General features: G+C 42.5%; 1 protein-coding gene across 4 annotated transcripts; it reads right to left on the bottom strand.

The window, feature by feature from the left end:
- Nucleotides 1-1243: 1243 nt before the first annotated feature.
- On the bottom strand, nucleotides 1244-13927 carry mdc1 (mediator of DNA damage checkpoint 1). Of its 4 annotated transcripts, none has more exons than XM_030749335.1 (12): nucleotides 12555-13927; nucleotides 11791-11928; nucleotides 10784-11344; nucleotides 10618-10696; nucleotides 9211-10481; nucleotides 8801-8863; nucleotides 5376-8713; nucleotides 4765-4902; nucleotides 3606-3788; nucleotides 3373-3498; nucleotides 2663-2773; nucleotides 1244-2529 (listed from the first exon to the last, which is right to left on the bottom strand). In XM_030749335.1, the coding sequence occupies exons 2-12, from the start codon at nucleotides 11924-11926 to the stop codon at nucleotides 2326-2328; spliced, it is 6210 nt and encodes a 2069-aa protein (XP_030605195.1). In that variant the 5' UTR covers nucleotides 11927-11928; nucleotides 12555-13927; the 3' UTR covers nucleotides 1244-2325. The 4 variants fall into 4 exon arrangements, with proteins under 4 accessions (XP_030605195.1, XP_030605192.1, XP_030605194.1 ...); XM_030749332.1 differs by having other exon boundaries at nucleotides 4765-4905; nucleotides 12555-13926; XM_030749334.1 differs by lacking the exon at nucleotides 12555-13927 and adding an exon at nucleotides 12152-12535 and having other exon boundaries at nucleotides 4765-4905.
- Between the last annotated feature and the right edge of the window lie 1664 nt (nucleotides 13928-15591).

Here is a 15591-nt window from a genome sequence, read left to right as displayed (position 1 = left end):
TTTCATTCCTCTTCTCTCCAGTGCATACCTCCACCCCTCCAGGCTCTCTTCCATGTGCTCCGTACTCTCACTACAGATCACAGTGTCATGTGCAAACATCATAGTCCATGAAGACTCCTGCCTGACCTCATCTATCAGCCTGTCTATCACCACTGCAAACAAAAGGGGGCTCAGAGCCCACCCCTGATGTAATCACCCCCCCCCCCCCCACCTTGAACCCATTTGCCACTCCTACCACACATCTTCATCACTGTCCTCATACATGTCCTGCACTCACACTCATATACTTCACTGCCACTCCTAACTTTCTCACACAGTACCACAGTTCCTCTCTTGGCACCCTATCATTATGTTTTCTCTAGATCCACAAAAAACAGTGCAGCTCCTTCTGACCTTCTCTACACTTCTCCATCAACACTCTCAAAGCAAACTGTAGCATCTGTAGTGCTCTTTCTCAGCACGAAGCCAAACTGCTGCACACTGATCGTCACCTCTCTTCCTAACCTAGCTGCAACAACTCTTTCACATATCTTCATGTATCGCTCATCAGCTTCTTCCCTCGTTACTATAGGTATGCACATCATGCGTGTTCTTGAAAATTAGTACCAGTACACTTCTTCTCCATTCCTCAGACATGTTCTCACCCTCCAAAATTGGGTTCCACAATGTGGTCAGAAGGTCCACCTCTCTCTCTCCTAGACATCGCTACACCTCTATAGATATATCATCTGGACCAACTGTGTTTCCACTCTTCACCCTCTTCATTGGTGACCTCACTTCCTCCTTATTAATCCTCTGAACTTCCTGATTCACTACCTTTCCTCTTCTGTTGAAGTTCCCCTTCCATTTTCTTAACACTATCCTTAATCACCCTAACCTGCTGCACATCCTTTCCCAGATCAACCTCTCCAACCAGCCAGTCCATACAAGCCTTTTTCTCCTTTAGAGTGCAGCCTCACATACAACTCACTGTAAGCCTTTTCCTTTGTCACACATCTGTCCTCCCAGTACTCGTGTCTACTTTCATCTCTGTCCCATTTTTTTCTTTGCCAACCTCTTTCTTAAAAAAAAAAAGCCTAATCTTGATAGCCCAAAAGGTGCAAACGTGTTGAAAATGCTGACCGATTCACTACAGTCTGAAATCAAATCTCTTGAAAAACAAAAAGGCTGAACTTGAAAGTCCATTTTTAGACTTAAACTGCAGTCTGTCAAAGTTAAACTCAACTCAGTGCATTTACAGCTAGACAATATTTAATGTTTTCATTGATAATGCAGACAAATCCCATTATTTGATACAAATACAAGTTTCAAGTTAAGGCATTAGAAAGTTAACAATTCTAAAAGTGACAATCTAATGAGTCCATTTTTAAAACACCAGTGACGGGGTCAGGACAGAAATGAGCTTCATGTAGTCTTTACAAAAACAAGCACATGTACATATAGAGTGAACAGACAAATACCATAAGATGTTGATGCAGAAGCAGCATGTTTATTCTCTGTGGAGAAACAGGATGAGATTAGCCCTTAATGGAGTAGATGGTGGTGGTTAATGCATACAGGAAAAAAGAAACATGGGTAGCTTCATGATTATCTCCATTTAAAAAGGCACTATATACTTCTTACAAAGGCAGGAAACAATTTTTTTTTTTTACTCTACTGACCACAAGGCTTTTGGATTTCATAACAGACCCCATCACCATCTCTATTCTCCCATCCAACATGATTTATACAAACACCCCCTTCAAGGTTGGTTACCTGCCAAACAGGCTGATTGACCTGAAGCAGTTAGCACACATGGAGAGTACCAGCAGTTTAGCAGTGTTAATTTCCTGCTCTGCTTGTTTCTGTATATTAAAAAAAAAAAGGGGGGGGTGGAGCAGACGAGAGGTAGCTTTAACAGTTACACTGTTTTCATATGTACACGGAAAAAGAAAAGACTGCACTAAGAGTAAATAAAGGCTAGAAACAAGTTTTCACCATCCTGTCTGTTTAGTGAGTTTCCATTGTTTTTGTTTTTGTTTCTCACATCATTCTCTTGGAAAGTCATAAAATTAACTTTTAAATATTTGATGACAGACGGTAAAATAGTGCACATTCTTCCAGCACTGACGGCGTCCGTACACAATGCATCATTTACGAGAGAGAACAATCAACAATACATTCAATCCAGTCTTTCATACAGTCGAACAACTCACAGGTGTTTTGCCGGTCTACAGTTTTAAAGTGAATCCACAAATGATGGACGGACCCCACCGCTGCAGATTTCATACAACCACAGTCACCTTTTTTTTTTTTTGCAGGCTTTTACAGCATACCCCGGTGGTACTAAGTCTGCCTCCTGCCCCTTCCTCTGCCCCCTGCAGGTTGCACATTAGCTGTGGAGAGCGAGAGTGTATGGGACTGAAAATCAAGTTTCTGCTGCAGGATCCCCGTGAGGATGAACTCAGCAGTGACGACAGGGAGAGACGCAGACAGAGCCGGGCGACACAGAGGCCAGTCCTCCTCGCAGGAAATCACTACAGTGTGAGGCTAAGAGACACAGAGAGGGAGGGAGGGAGGTGACGGAAAATAAATTATAATTGAAGTTATAAAGATCATAATGTAAAGACTGAGAAATACAATTTAATGTTAGCAGTAGAAGGGCTCTAAGTTTAACTGGCACCTTATTAGAAGAGGGCATCTTTGGTAGAAAGGTAGCTCCACTGGAGGAAATGATGTTTTTCATGTGAACTGGCTCTGGTTTAACCGACTTTGTAACATGGACCTCATATCCCTGAGAGACAGAAAGAAGGCACAGCATTTTGCTCTATTTTTATTTGGAATATTTCCAATGGTTTATTTTCTTCTTGTTCCATGACAGCTGGCATAGGCCAAAGCCTCACCACAATCCTGAATAAGATACGTGGAAGGAAATGGATGGATGAAGAGATCTGTTTTTATTCAATCTCTTGGTAAAAGGCTCCTGGGATTGGAATTTGATATTATATGTCTAATTTTAGCTGTTATTATGTTGCAACAAGGTATTCCTTTACAGCTTTAATAAAACAGTGCAAGCCTAGAGATATAATACATGCAACATAATCAGTATTATTTACAGCAAATATCAAATTACTCCCCCCCCCCACCCCACAGTGTGACGATAAACAATCCAGTCTTGTATTTTAAAGATTTGAATATTGCAAACAATGAAAAGGCTCAGCTGAAAACAGTCCTCAAAGGCAAACATCAAACCAGATTTAGGCTGAGGATAAGTCAAACATTTATGGATTCTCATCACGAAACATTATACACCACCCCTTTGCTGTCTGTTAGTGGAAATACTGTTAATGGTACACTGTCAACCTCTCAGTCAAAGGAAAAATGAGTGAGTACCTCTAAGAGAGGCTGGCTGCTGGCAATCCTCAGAGACTCATGCAAGGAGAAATTAAACTTGTTCTCCTGCTCTGGATCCTTAACAATAAAAGCAGTGGGAGACAGGAAGCTGCCAGCTTTGCCGCTCTAAAACAGAGAAGAGAGGTGACTCTGTTATTGTACATCTCTGTATGCGAGCAATATTTGTGTATAAATTAGGGAGAACTTTTCTATCTGCAGCTTTAGATACGTACCTTTTCCAGCCAGTCTGTGGTGACGATTGGGACACCTTTGGCTAGAGCACACAAGAATTTGACAGTCCTGCGCACTTTGTCAGTCACCAGGCAGGTCATGTCTGCCACGTCTTTAGCCATGCTGCCGCCTAAACGTGCCAACACTTTCTCCCCTGCTTCATCCACCACCCCCGTGAACAGAACCTGAAGAAGTGAAAGCCTCAAGTCAAATTAATCTGTCATCCAATTTGGGAAAACTTTTTAGAAAGTGGAGGTGTGAAATTAGGCGTTTGCAGTTATTTTTTCCTAAAGAAAAGCATTGTCATGCATTTTAGAGTCATGCCCTGGACTCAAATTCCTTGTGACTAACAGAATGAGCTGCAGGAGGTTAGCTGAACAATGATGTGGTGCAATCTGAGCTCAAAACAGCTGCTCTTCATCTGCGGGAACAAAGCAAAAATAACTTTAATCCTGCAGAGATTGATTACGCAGCTCTAAGTCTAAATGTGAATTTGATGCTTTGTGAAATACTGTTTTTTTTTCTTCCCCCCAATAATTTAGATGAGTAAATACTGCTGTCATAACAGCCCACTGTGTGCAGTGCTAGAGTGAGGAGGTTTTGTGCTTACTTTATCATAAAAAAATAGAAACCAGCACCCAAATCCTCCATCCAAAAGTCCAAAAGTTCACAAACTCACAATCCTCTACACTAACATTTAAAAGTGTGTGTGTGTGTGTGTGTGTGGGGGGGTTTACTGGCTTTGACTGAGCATTTAAAAAAGCTTCATAGAAACTGTCTTTCAGTCTTTCAGAGTCTTTCTGTGAATAGTGTCTTTCTGTCTTAGTGTTTCTCAAAGAATTTGGAGATTTCATCATCTACAGTAATCACGTAATTTAAACAGCACCTGGTCCATTTAGTTTTCAAACAATGTTGTTAAAAACGAGCGTATTTTTCATACACTTGATATGCTGTCCTTACATTTTTTAAAATAAATAAAATAAATAGGATTGGCCACTGCTGGCCCACTGCTTCAAAAGTCTAGGCTAAGCTAACCAAACCTAGCCTATCTTTATACAGTTATGAGAGAGGTATTCATTTCATAATCTAGTTGTATTTTCATAATATAACCTCTCTTTTTTAAACATAAAATGCATGTTTTGCAAAGACCACCGCAGAGACCTTGTAAGCCTGGCTTGCAGCTCGTAGTCGAGGACTAGCTGCTGGGGAAGCAGAGGAGGAGCGAGGGGTCTTCGCCATGGGAGAGGAGTTTGCAGGAGCTTGTCGCTTCCGGGACACATTGCTGGTTGGAGTCTGGGGCTGCTACATGGGAGAAGGTAGGTAAAGGGAGGAGAAACAAAACAGAATGAAGACAAAGCAAAGTAGGGAACATTCAAAGAGGAAGGTACAACAGGAGGAGTAAAGAAAGCAAACTCCATATAATGTAAGTGTAGGAAGAGACTGGATGACCACTAAACCACTTAATTCATTAGTGGCGATGCAGAGCAGGTTTAGGCTGCTCTAGAGAGAGTGGAGGAAACAGAGAGAGTCCCTCATGTTGATGGTAGTACATCAATATTGAAAAGGCTGACTCAGAGAGGAAAATGCATCATGGCCTTGAGCCAAGGTAAAAGCCTTCCTTCACAACAGAACTTCTTGACACTAATTATTTACTACTCAGCCTTCCATTTCATGTGATTTATCTTTCAATGTTAATGCATTTTGTTTCAATCAAAATAGCACCTAATGGCTTGCATTTGCCAGTGAATGCTTAAAAGTGAAGTAATAGTCACCTCTGATGCCTCCACATTTGCATCTTGGTTCGTGCCAATTAAAGATGTTTCACTTTCCTCGAGCTCCTCTTTCTTCTTTCTTGAGACCACTGATGGCCGACCTCTGACTTTCTTCTTAACAGTCTCAACCTCCATTTCTTCACTCTCCTTCTCCTCCCCCTCAGAGACAGACTCTTTTGCATTCTTCTTCGCTTGAGTGGTGGATGCTCTACCTCTTTTCTTCCCTTGTAAACTCGCAGGAATCTCACCTTTTGTTTCATCTCTCCCTTCTTCCTCGGCTGTTTCTGTTTTTGGGGATTTCTCTTTCCCTTTGCTGCACCTGAAATCTGTTCCTGCCTTTACCTCCAGCTCCCTCCTTCCTTTTCTTTTATCTTTAGCTTCATCGCCATCACTGACCGTAGGAGCTACTGGTCTCACTACAGTTTCACTCTTTACTGCTCTCTGACCTCTACCCCTGACATAACTTTTAGATATTAGTGATTCATCGGTGGCGCATGCTTGCTTCGACTGCTCTTTCTCATCTGTAGCTGCGCTGGCTTGTCGTCGCCCCCTAGTGGTGACAGCCGGCTGAGAGTCCTGTTTATCGTCTTCATGGACAGCATCATTAGAACAGTCCTCTGCTTTCTTGCTCTTTCTGCCTCTGGCTGTAGTTATAGGTGTTGACTTATGATCACTTTGACTCTGACTGATAGAAGGGATGGAGTCTGGGTCATGTTCTGTTTTCCTCCCTCTTCCTCGCTGCCTGCCTCCTCTTCCTCTGTTTTGAAAGCTCACACTGCAACTTGAAATCTCAGAGTTTAGTGAGTTGGACGAGTTAGACTCCTGCTCTGTGGTCCCTGCAGCCACAGTGGTCCTTCGATTGCTGCTTCTGGAGATGGGTGTCTGGGGTGGCTCACTGGTCCTCTTTGTTCCTCTGCCCCTCCCTCGGCCTCTGCCCTTGCTGTCCTGGGTGCTGACACTTGAAGCAGACCTCTCTGAGCTGACTGAGTTGGAAGAGTTTGAGCGTGATCTGGTTCTTCTTGCAGGGAAATCATCATTGGTTGATACGGTCGAGTCTTGTTCTGGCTCTGTTGTGCACTGTGAAGCAATAGTCCTTCTGGCTGCTCTCCGACCTCTGGCAGGTGTTTTGGATTTGTCTTGTTCCTCTCTCTTTTCTTGTAGTTCTTTTTCTTTCTCCAATTTCTCCCTCTCCTCCTTTTCCTCCCTCTCAAGTCTCTCTATTAGTTCCCTCTTTGCCATTTCTTTTTCTTGTTCCTTTCGTTCCCTTTCTAACCTCTCAACTTCTGTTTCAAGCTTTTCAGAGCCTATTCTCTCTTCTTTCTCCTTGATTTTTCTTTCTGGTTTCTCTTCTCCTTCCGCTCTCGCATTTTTTTCATCCTGCAATCTTTCTTGTTTATTTGCTCTTCTTTCATTTTCTAACTTGTCGTCTTCTGTCCTATGCTGCCTTTCCATCTCATCCTGCTCTCGCTCTCTTTCATCAATTGACCTTTCTTTGTCATTTTCTCTCTCTTGTCTGAGGTCCGCAGCATCTTTCTCCTCTCTCATTTTCCCTTCTTCTTGTTCCTTTATCAGGCTCTTACTCGCAGCATGCTTGTTTCTTTCTCTTCCAGGGTTTTCATCCTCTTCCTCACCATCATGCTTCTGTTGCTTCATTTTTTTCCCTCTAACTTGTTTAGCTTGCTTTACCTTTTCCTTATTGTCATCATCAGACAAAGGTTTCCCTCTTCTTCCTCTAGTCTGTCTCTTTGAATGTGCAGAACACTCTGCCTGCTCTTCCTCTTCTCTCAGTTTTGCCCTTGTCACTCTTAAATTTGGAACACAAGCTCCACTGGTTCCAACTTCAGATTCTTCCGAAGACGATAGTCTAGTTTTTGTTTTCAACGGCCGAGTTTCAATGGCAGAAATGTCAGATTTAACGAGTGTCTGTGTCTCCTCTTCTTTAAGTTTAATCTGCTTTGCTTTTCTTTTTTGTGGACCTAGAACAGAGGCCACATCATCGCTTTTCTTACTTTTCCCTGTCACTCCTGCCAGGGTTTCAACATCAGTGCTAGTGAGGGGCTGCGTCTGCTCTTCTTCCAGCTGAAGTGGCTTTGTTTTTCTTTTCCGAGGGCATGCAATCCCATCCTCTTCATCGCTTTGCTGAACCTCACATGTACCCAAAGGCTGAGTTTCCAAAGCAGAGACTTCAGAACTAGCGAGGGGCTGTGTCTCCTCTTCGTCAAGATGAAGCTGCTTTGCTTTCCTTTTTCGTGGGCCTGGCATTGAGTCTTCATCATCATCTTCACATGTAGTCATACGCTGCGGTTCAGCAGCAGAGAGCTCAGAGTTGGTGAGCTGTTGCGTCTCCTCTTCTTCAAGATGAAGCTGCTTTGCTTTCCTCTTTCGTGGGCCTGGCATTGAGTCTTCATCATCATCTTCACATGCAGCCATGGGTTGGGTTTCAGAGAGTGACAACTCTGAACAAGTGAGATCACATGTCTGCGCTTTTTCAACTGGCAGTTTGTTTGCTGTTCTTTTTCGCTGCGCTGGAAATGAGTCTTCATCGCTTTCTTCATTGTCACTCATACACATAGGCTGAGTTTCAGTTACAGACTGTGCATCGCTGAGGGGCTTCTCCTGAGGCGGAGCTGCCTTTGTACCATCTTCCTTCTGGGGTCTGGGCTCAATCTGTTGTACAGAGCAAACTGGATTTTCAGTTGCCAGACTGTCATCTTCTACAATAGGCAACATTGGTTGGGTTTCTGCTATGGCAAGAGTAGAGGAGGTGGCAAAGTCTGAAGGCTTAGTCTCAGAAGTAGCCATGTTTTGTGTCTCATCTTCATCTGTGTCATCCTCAGGATCACTGTGAAGATCTGTAATATATGCCTGTGTTGCTTCCAGGGCCAAATCTACCTGACCTTCCTTTTCAGACACTACTGAGCATTTCTCTGTTTCTTCGTGTTCTTCATTGTCCTGTGCAGCCTCCAGGTTCAAGTCATTCTCTGCAGAGGACCCGTCTGCAGCCAAAATGTCTGCATATGCTTGGGTATCTTCCAGATTCACATCCCCTTCCACAGAAACAAAAGCTTGGGTGCTCTCCATGGCTAGCGCTCGGTCTGGACACCGCAGGTGGCTGCTGTCAGACAATCCCAGCTGGAAAGACTCTCCTCTGGTAGACCGGTCATTTTTATTGTCACAAGAAGTCTCAAGTACAAAAGCTTGGGTTGGTTCCTCACTGCTCTGCTGATCTCGGCTCTGAAATGTAAAGGACTGTGTCTCAGCCACAGCAAAATCCTCATCCTCCTGGCTGTCCGAGCAGGGAGACAATATTACAGGTCTTACAGCAGGCACCGCTGCTCCTGGGAGACCAAGGGGAAAAAATGAAATTAATATTTTTCCATGATATCCCTACTGCTTTAGAAACTGTATTAAAGTCATTTACTCACGCCTGAATGCACCTGAAGAGGGACTGGTGAAGGCCTGAGTCTCCATGTCTTCCACTTCTCCCTCTGAAAGTATTCCAAAATCAAAAGTAAAAGTGAATTTAAACATACTGTTTTCTCATGTTAACCCCGCCAATAATTTACCCAAGTGGATCCAAGAAGTCAGTTCAGAAGTCCACTCACTAGTTGCTGACAGCAATATCACAGGCTAGTTCTGTCATTAAATTGCATGAATGGGCTTTGTCTCACACCTACAACTGTGTCACTAATATATGTGCCATCTATATTTAGATGTGCTTTATTTGGATAAATTACTTCAGAAAGTGAAATAAAACAGGATATAAGAATATAATAGATATTTTGAGGCTAAATTAATTCCATTAAGTTCTCATTAAAAGACTGACGGATTTTACCTGACATCTGCACAGGAGTGGAGCAGTTCTGCAGAAGGGGAGCCAGCAACCCAGGAGTATTTTCCTTGTGTAGCCTGGGGATCTGGTCCTCACCTGCTTCTCCAATATCTGACTTCCTATCTTCTGCATCACCGTCCACTCTAAGGTCATCTGCACTGGCTTCACCTCCTGCAGGGGGCGCGCTGGATTCATCCACGTCTGTATCTGCATCAGAATCTGCCTGAAAAGCTTCTGAAGTTGGGCTGGGAGAGACTGACAAGGTCGTGACAGCAACAGGTATGACCAGAGGAGACTCATCTTCCACATCTGTGTCGCTGTCAGAGCGAATCTCCAAATCAGCGCCAGCATCTGCAGTGGCACGTGATTCTGCAACAGCAACAACCACTGAGGGTTTACTGGTGGCAGGGAAAGCTTCATCATCTGTGTCACTCTCTAGCTGCAGGCTGTCAGGAGCGACATTGGCAGATTTAGGTGCAGTCAGCTTTGCATCTAATTTGTTAGGTGCTTCATTCGTTTCATTTTTTGTTCCACATTCCCCTGCTTCTTCCTCTTCCTTCTCATCTACATCAGTGTCACTGTCTAGGTGGAAGTCTTTTGGCTGCACTGAAGGAGCAGAGTCATCAGTCTGCGCACTCTGAAATAAAGTGGGTTCTGTTTTTGTGGCAGCGTCTGACACAACAGCATCATCATCATCATCATCCACATCAGTGTCACTGTCCATGGTGATGGCTTCAGGCTGAATAACTGGAACAACATGAGAAGTTTTGGCGTTTTTATCAGGAGAAGGCAGACTTTTGGGAGCTTTACCTGAGGTGTCGTCATCCTCGTCAATATCTGTGTCGCTGTTCATGTGAAACTGGACTGTGTTTGGTGGCTGATCAACTTGTTGGTTTGTATTCAAGGTCACAGTCCCTGCTGATGCCACTCCTTCTTCCTCTCCCTCCACATCAGTGTCACTGTCCATGTTAAATGCAGGGATTGCGTCTGTCGAGACTGCTGGTGTAGACAATTCATTGTCTCCTGTAAGACTGGCACTGCTTTCCTTTTTCACTGGCACACGCTGCTCCCCTTTAGTAGACTCTGTCCCCCCCTGTGCTGCTCTTTCGTTCTCCCTTCCTTCCTCCTCTTCACTGTCCTCCACAACTGCAACCGCCTTTTTTTTCTCCAACTGCTGTCGCGCCACATCTACATCGGTCTCCTCTGTAATGAAGCTGCCATATCTGTTTGGTTTATTTTTAGAGGACGACGGTGTGATGGGGCTTTCATCCTCGCTGTAAAACAGGGAAAACAAGATAACAGGTCATATTTTGAAGAAGATAAATTTATATTTATAGGGTATGGCTATACTAGTAGTATAAACACAGTTACAAGAAGAATACCAATAAACAGGTTCTTTTAAGTCTATACCTTTCAGGGACAATTTTGGTTTGGGGACTCAAGAACGAAGAGCAGCTGGGACTGGATTTATGTGAGTCAGAATCAGACACTATAAAGAGAGCAAAGATGAACTTATAAACAGCAGGTTCAAAAATCATGGCTTTAATTGCTATAAATATTTACATAATGTGCAAACCCAGAGCCTTTGGTCTTCTTTCTCCTCTTCCCCCTTTTTCGCTGTCTGAGTCTGAGTCGGATTCTGGGACCAAGGTCCCCTGTGGCTGATGGGGAGTTTGCTCAAAGGTCAGGCAACTGGCTCTGACAGGAGTCTCTGCACCTCCATTGACACATTTATTGCTGTCTGTGCTTGTGTCATCTCCCTTTTCTCCTGAGGCGTCTAGCAACCTGGGTTGTACCCCTGAATTTCGCCTCATAGGTGTCCTCGTGTCCCCTTGAGAAGGGTCCACACCACAGCTGACAAAGTGACATGGAATGTCCGCCACCACCAAACTGTCACCATCACTGAGGGCATAGCGTACATTAGGAGTCAGCTTTAAGCGGCCCTTGCGGGTCCCATTCATGCTCCCTAAGTCCCAAACCAAAGCCTCCATGTCCACTTCACTGTGATAACCATGTCTCCGGTAGACAGAAAGACAGATGGTGGCATGCTGTTTGGATACTGAGGATGCTGGCAAGGGCAGGGTGCAGGAGTTGGGGTCACGGCCAAGCACATTATCACCCAAAAAGAGGGGGAACTCTGTGTGAAAGAGAGCATTCATTGTTAAAGATATACTTAGATGTATAATCAGTAAGGTGAAGCCATTTCTCTGTTTCTGATCCGCTGAGTGAGTTATTCATGCCTTCATTTTGTCTCGATTCAACTATTGCAACAGTCTTTATTCAAGTGTCAGTCTGTCACTGCTCGCTCAGCTGCAGCTGATTTAAAATGTTGCAGCTCGGCTGTTAACTTGCACACATAAGAAAGCTCACATATCTCCGATATTACCTTTTAACTTTGCACACTTCCGTTAGATCACTGAGGTCTGCTGAGCAGATGCTCCTAGCTATCCCGAGGTCCAGATTATACCACAGAGGAGATCGGGCCTCTGCAGTGACTGCTCCTGAATTGTGGAACAAACTGCCCCTTCACATCAGGACCCCTCCAGATCATAGGGGTAAAACCAACAGCTGCAAGCCACTCACCTGTCTCAGGTATGTGTTTATTTTTCAGGATGCACAGTTTAGCCAATGGTCGCCCCCTCTTATTTTCAGTCTCCTCTTCATTATCTTCCTCATCTGACGCCAAGATTGAGTCACTGATCATCTGAGTAGCATCCATTCCTGACAGAGGGTAAGACAGGAAGACTGCTGTACATTTACACAGGTAAAATGATACATCAACTGTAATCTTAACGCCAGCTTTAACTGGCCTTTAAAACGAATACAGATAAACCTAATTGGAAACCTGCGCAGCTAACGTTAGCCTGAGCGGCTAATTCACTCCCCACCCGCAGCCTAGCGTTAACCTAACGTTCATCCTTACTTGTTAATTAGTGAACTGTACCTTTTCCGTTGTATTACTGCAAACACCCAATGCGTAGTGCTCTAAATAGCGTTAGACAACGCGGACACAACTTTTATTAAACGAGTATGAACGTATCTCTTCTAAAATCGCGGCACTGTAATCCCACTTCCGGTCAATATGAAAACAAAATCTGCTAACCGCTAGTTTGGGTGATTTAACCGTCAGTACTACAGATTTCATTTGTCAACAACCCGGCCGTCAAGTTAATCATTACTGCCAAAGAGGCATATTGAATGTAACCATTTCCTGCTTCTTCTTTCAGATAAATTATAACCCTAATACTAATAGATTCAAATTAATTACGTTGAAATCTATGAAGGAAGTAAAGGGGTTTGTGCAAGCGGCTTGACTATAAACATTTTAAACGCGCTCTTGTGTTCACCTGCAGTGGAAGTGCTTTAAGTTTTAATCCGAGGAAAAGATCGTACATCCACCTTCACGCGCTGTGCCTGCCCCGTGGAGATAAACAAAAATGTAACATGAACGTCCTGGAAAAAATTAACCACACCCCCAAGAGGCGTTTTAGACGAAAGCGATTGGTCACTACAACTATCACTCAAACTATAGCCTGTTGCCATTGGACACTAAAAACTCACTCCTACTCTAAACGCCTCTGATTTGCCCACATGTCCGCTGTTATCTCGGTGTTCATACATTCATTTTCGCGCCATGCACCATTTTAACCATATGGCCGGCCAGAGGGACCATTATGGCCCACTGAATGTCTTTACGAAGATTTCAAATTGCTGCGAAGTCATTAGTTACACATTTTTTAATAAAATACCCAGATATTGTTTGGGATGCAATGCCAGCATTATTATAGAAATTTAAGTGTTTACCTGTTTGTTTGTTTTGTTTTTTTGTTTGTTTTTTTAAGATAAACTGAGTCATAAAGACATAAAACACTATTTACTCATAAAAACTCTACATGTGAAGGCTTTTTGCCTTTATAGAGCCACTGTGACTTGAAAAGTGTAAAGTGCATGTAATGATAGTAGGCCCACTGCACGTGAATGTGTAATTATTACTATTAAGACATTCATTCTTTTTGTAAGCAGATGGCTCATTAAATGTTAAAATGTAAGTAGGTGAAAGTAAGTAAATTTTATTCATATAGTACATTTAAAACCAAATCACACTATTTCCAAATATAAGCAGACCTTAATGATGCAGCATATTTACCACATATGCAGGTGCAAGACCATTTAAGGTTTTAAATCCAAAGAGTGATACAAACTGTGAACAATTTCAGGAAGTACTTCTTTAAACTTAAAGAAAGGAGAAAGTTAGAGAGGTGTTTTTTTTCATATAGGGTTTTATGCAGTGGTTTTACAGCCCACTTGACACTGTGATGTCAAGTGGGCCAGACTTGCATGTAGCCCATGTACTAAAATAATAACATCTCTGGTTTAAACTGTCTCCATAACTTATGCAAGTTTGCACATCTTGTGAGATTTGCCACTTTGTGCCAGGAAACTTATGTATCATATTATATAATGATATAAAAATGTTTTAAAAGTCTTTTAGCTCTTCATCTCACTATGTTTGAATGTTTAGCAAAAGCTAAAATTTTACATGTATGACCTCTCTTTTCTTGTTGCTGGACAGAAAATACAATTAAAACAAGGCAATTATCTACTGTGTGAAACAGACAGCTGCTCAGGGCCAGTACGGGTATATACAGTCTGAAAATTTATGTCCTTGAAAACAGAAAATAAATCCAGCAAAAAATCTGACACAGGACCTGAGAAATGCATCTGGGCCTCTAGTTGATCCATCTATGGTTCACTGAAGCCTCATCAGAAATGGTCTCAGTGGAAGGGTGCCTGTCAAGAGGACAGTATTGATGAAGGGAAACAGGGACAAAAGTGTGAGGTATGCCAGATTACACAAGAACTGGTCTGAAAATCAGTGGCAGCAGGTCTGATGGAGTAATGAATCCAAGTGTAACATTTCTGATTCAAATTGTCAGTACGTATGAAGGAGGTCAGGAGAGAGGTACAACAGTGAGTGTCTACAGCCATCTATAAAACACAGTGGAGGCTCTGCCATGGTTTGGGACTGCAGATCTCGTCAAAATTGATGAAATTAAGAAAAAGGAAAAGTGCAATCAGATGTTGAACCACCATGCAATACCATCTGAAAAGCATCTGATTGCCAACGGCTTCATTTTTCAACATGACAATGATCCCAGATACACTGACAATGCAATAAAAGCATAACTGGATAGACAAACACACAGTGGAACACTATCAGTCATAGATTGTCCAGAGCCTGGACCTCAAGATTATTGAAGCAGTGTGGGATCATCTTGACAGAGAACAGAACAAAAGACAGCCAACATCCAAAGAAGAGCTTTGAATGTCCTTCAAGTATAGCCTGACAAACTAAATAGAATTAATAGAAAACATCTAATTGGCAACATCTTAAATTTCCGGAATGACAATGATGCCAAACACACTGCCAAAGCAGTAAAAGCATACCTACAGCAAAAGGCAGCCAACATCCACAGAAGCTCTTTGAATGTCCTCCAAGAAGCCTGGAGAAATGTTCCTGAAGGCTACTTAAAGAAATTACAAGAAAGTTTGCCTAAGATAGTTCAGACTATGTTATTGTTGTGTTATAGTTTGAAATATTGACTTTCAAACTTGTCAGAATTGCCTTATATAATGTATTTTCATGTATATTTGCACATTTCAATAAATTGATGTACCTATTTCCCATTTTCATAGCAAAATATGAAGGAAAAGGATGTGGCTCAAGACTTTTGCACAGTATCGTATGCCATAATACAGTGAATAAATCCAAAATTCCTGCTTTTTGTGTTTAAACTGTATTTTTTTTTTTCTTTCAGTTATACTAATATATTGGATGTATTGTAGAGCCGTACGTGGTTAGAACTGTCTTCTAATGTACTTAAAGAGTATAACAGAATCACTGCATCATTATTGTCAGATGTTCTCAGTTCCACCCAAAGCAGAGCTATTTTGCCTAAATTGTTTACCTGTAAAACTGCTTACAGCCATCAGTTTTATATCCAGCAGGAAAAATGCACGTGAAGGGTTCTACATTTCTTCAGAAAGTGGCACTCTCATCAGGACTTTTAGTGTAAATCCCCCTAAATTAAATAGCGTTTACTCGAGTTCCCTACGAAATTTAACCATCCCAAATATTATTGTTTACATATAACCAACCAGTAAATGGCCTTCTATGTTCTCTGGTGTTACGTTAATAAGATCTAAAAGCAGCACAGACGCTTTCTCAACACCAGGATAGTTGTGGGAATGTGGCTTGGTGCAGAATGCTGCAGATGGATGTGGGCCCTTAATCATCATAATGTTTATGGAGCTGAAATAAACCCTTTCATTACATCACAATATTCTAATAACTTGCACCTCTATCTAGCCTAATGTATACTG

This window comes from Archocentrus centrarchus, chromosome 16, assembly GCF_007364275.1.
Source record: "Archocentrus centrarchus isolate MPI-CPG fArcCen1 chromosome 16, fArcCen1, whole genome shotgun sequence".
Classification (NCBI taxonomy): Eukaryota; Metazoa; Chordata; class Actinopteri; order Cichliformes; family Cichlidae; genus Archocentrus; species Archocentrus centrarchus.
This window is presented reverse-complemented; position numbering and strand designations above follow the sequence as displayed.

Bases quoted from the DNA above. Each gene is read 5' to 3' on its own strand.
- mdc1 (XM_030749332.1), bottom strand. From the start codon at position 11,926: ATGGATGCTACTCAGATGATCAGTGACTCAATCTTGGCGTCAGATGAG. The intron at 8,714-8,800 runs GTGAGTAAATGA...TTGGTCTCCCAG, and splicing joins CTCTTCAGGTGCATTCAGGC to GAGCAGCGGTGCCTGCTGTA. The intron at 3,499-3,605 runs GTACGTATCTAA...TCTCTGTTTTAG, and splicing joins CCACAGACTGGCTGGAAAAG to AGCGGCAAAGCTGGCAGCTT.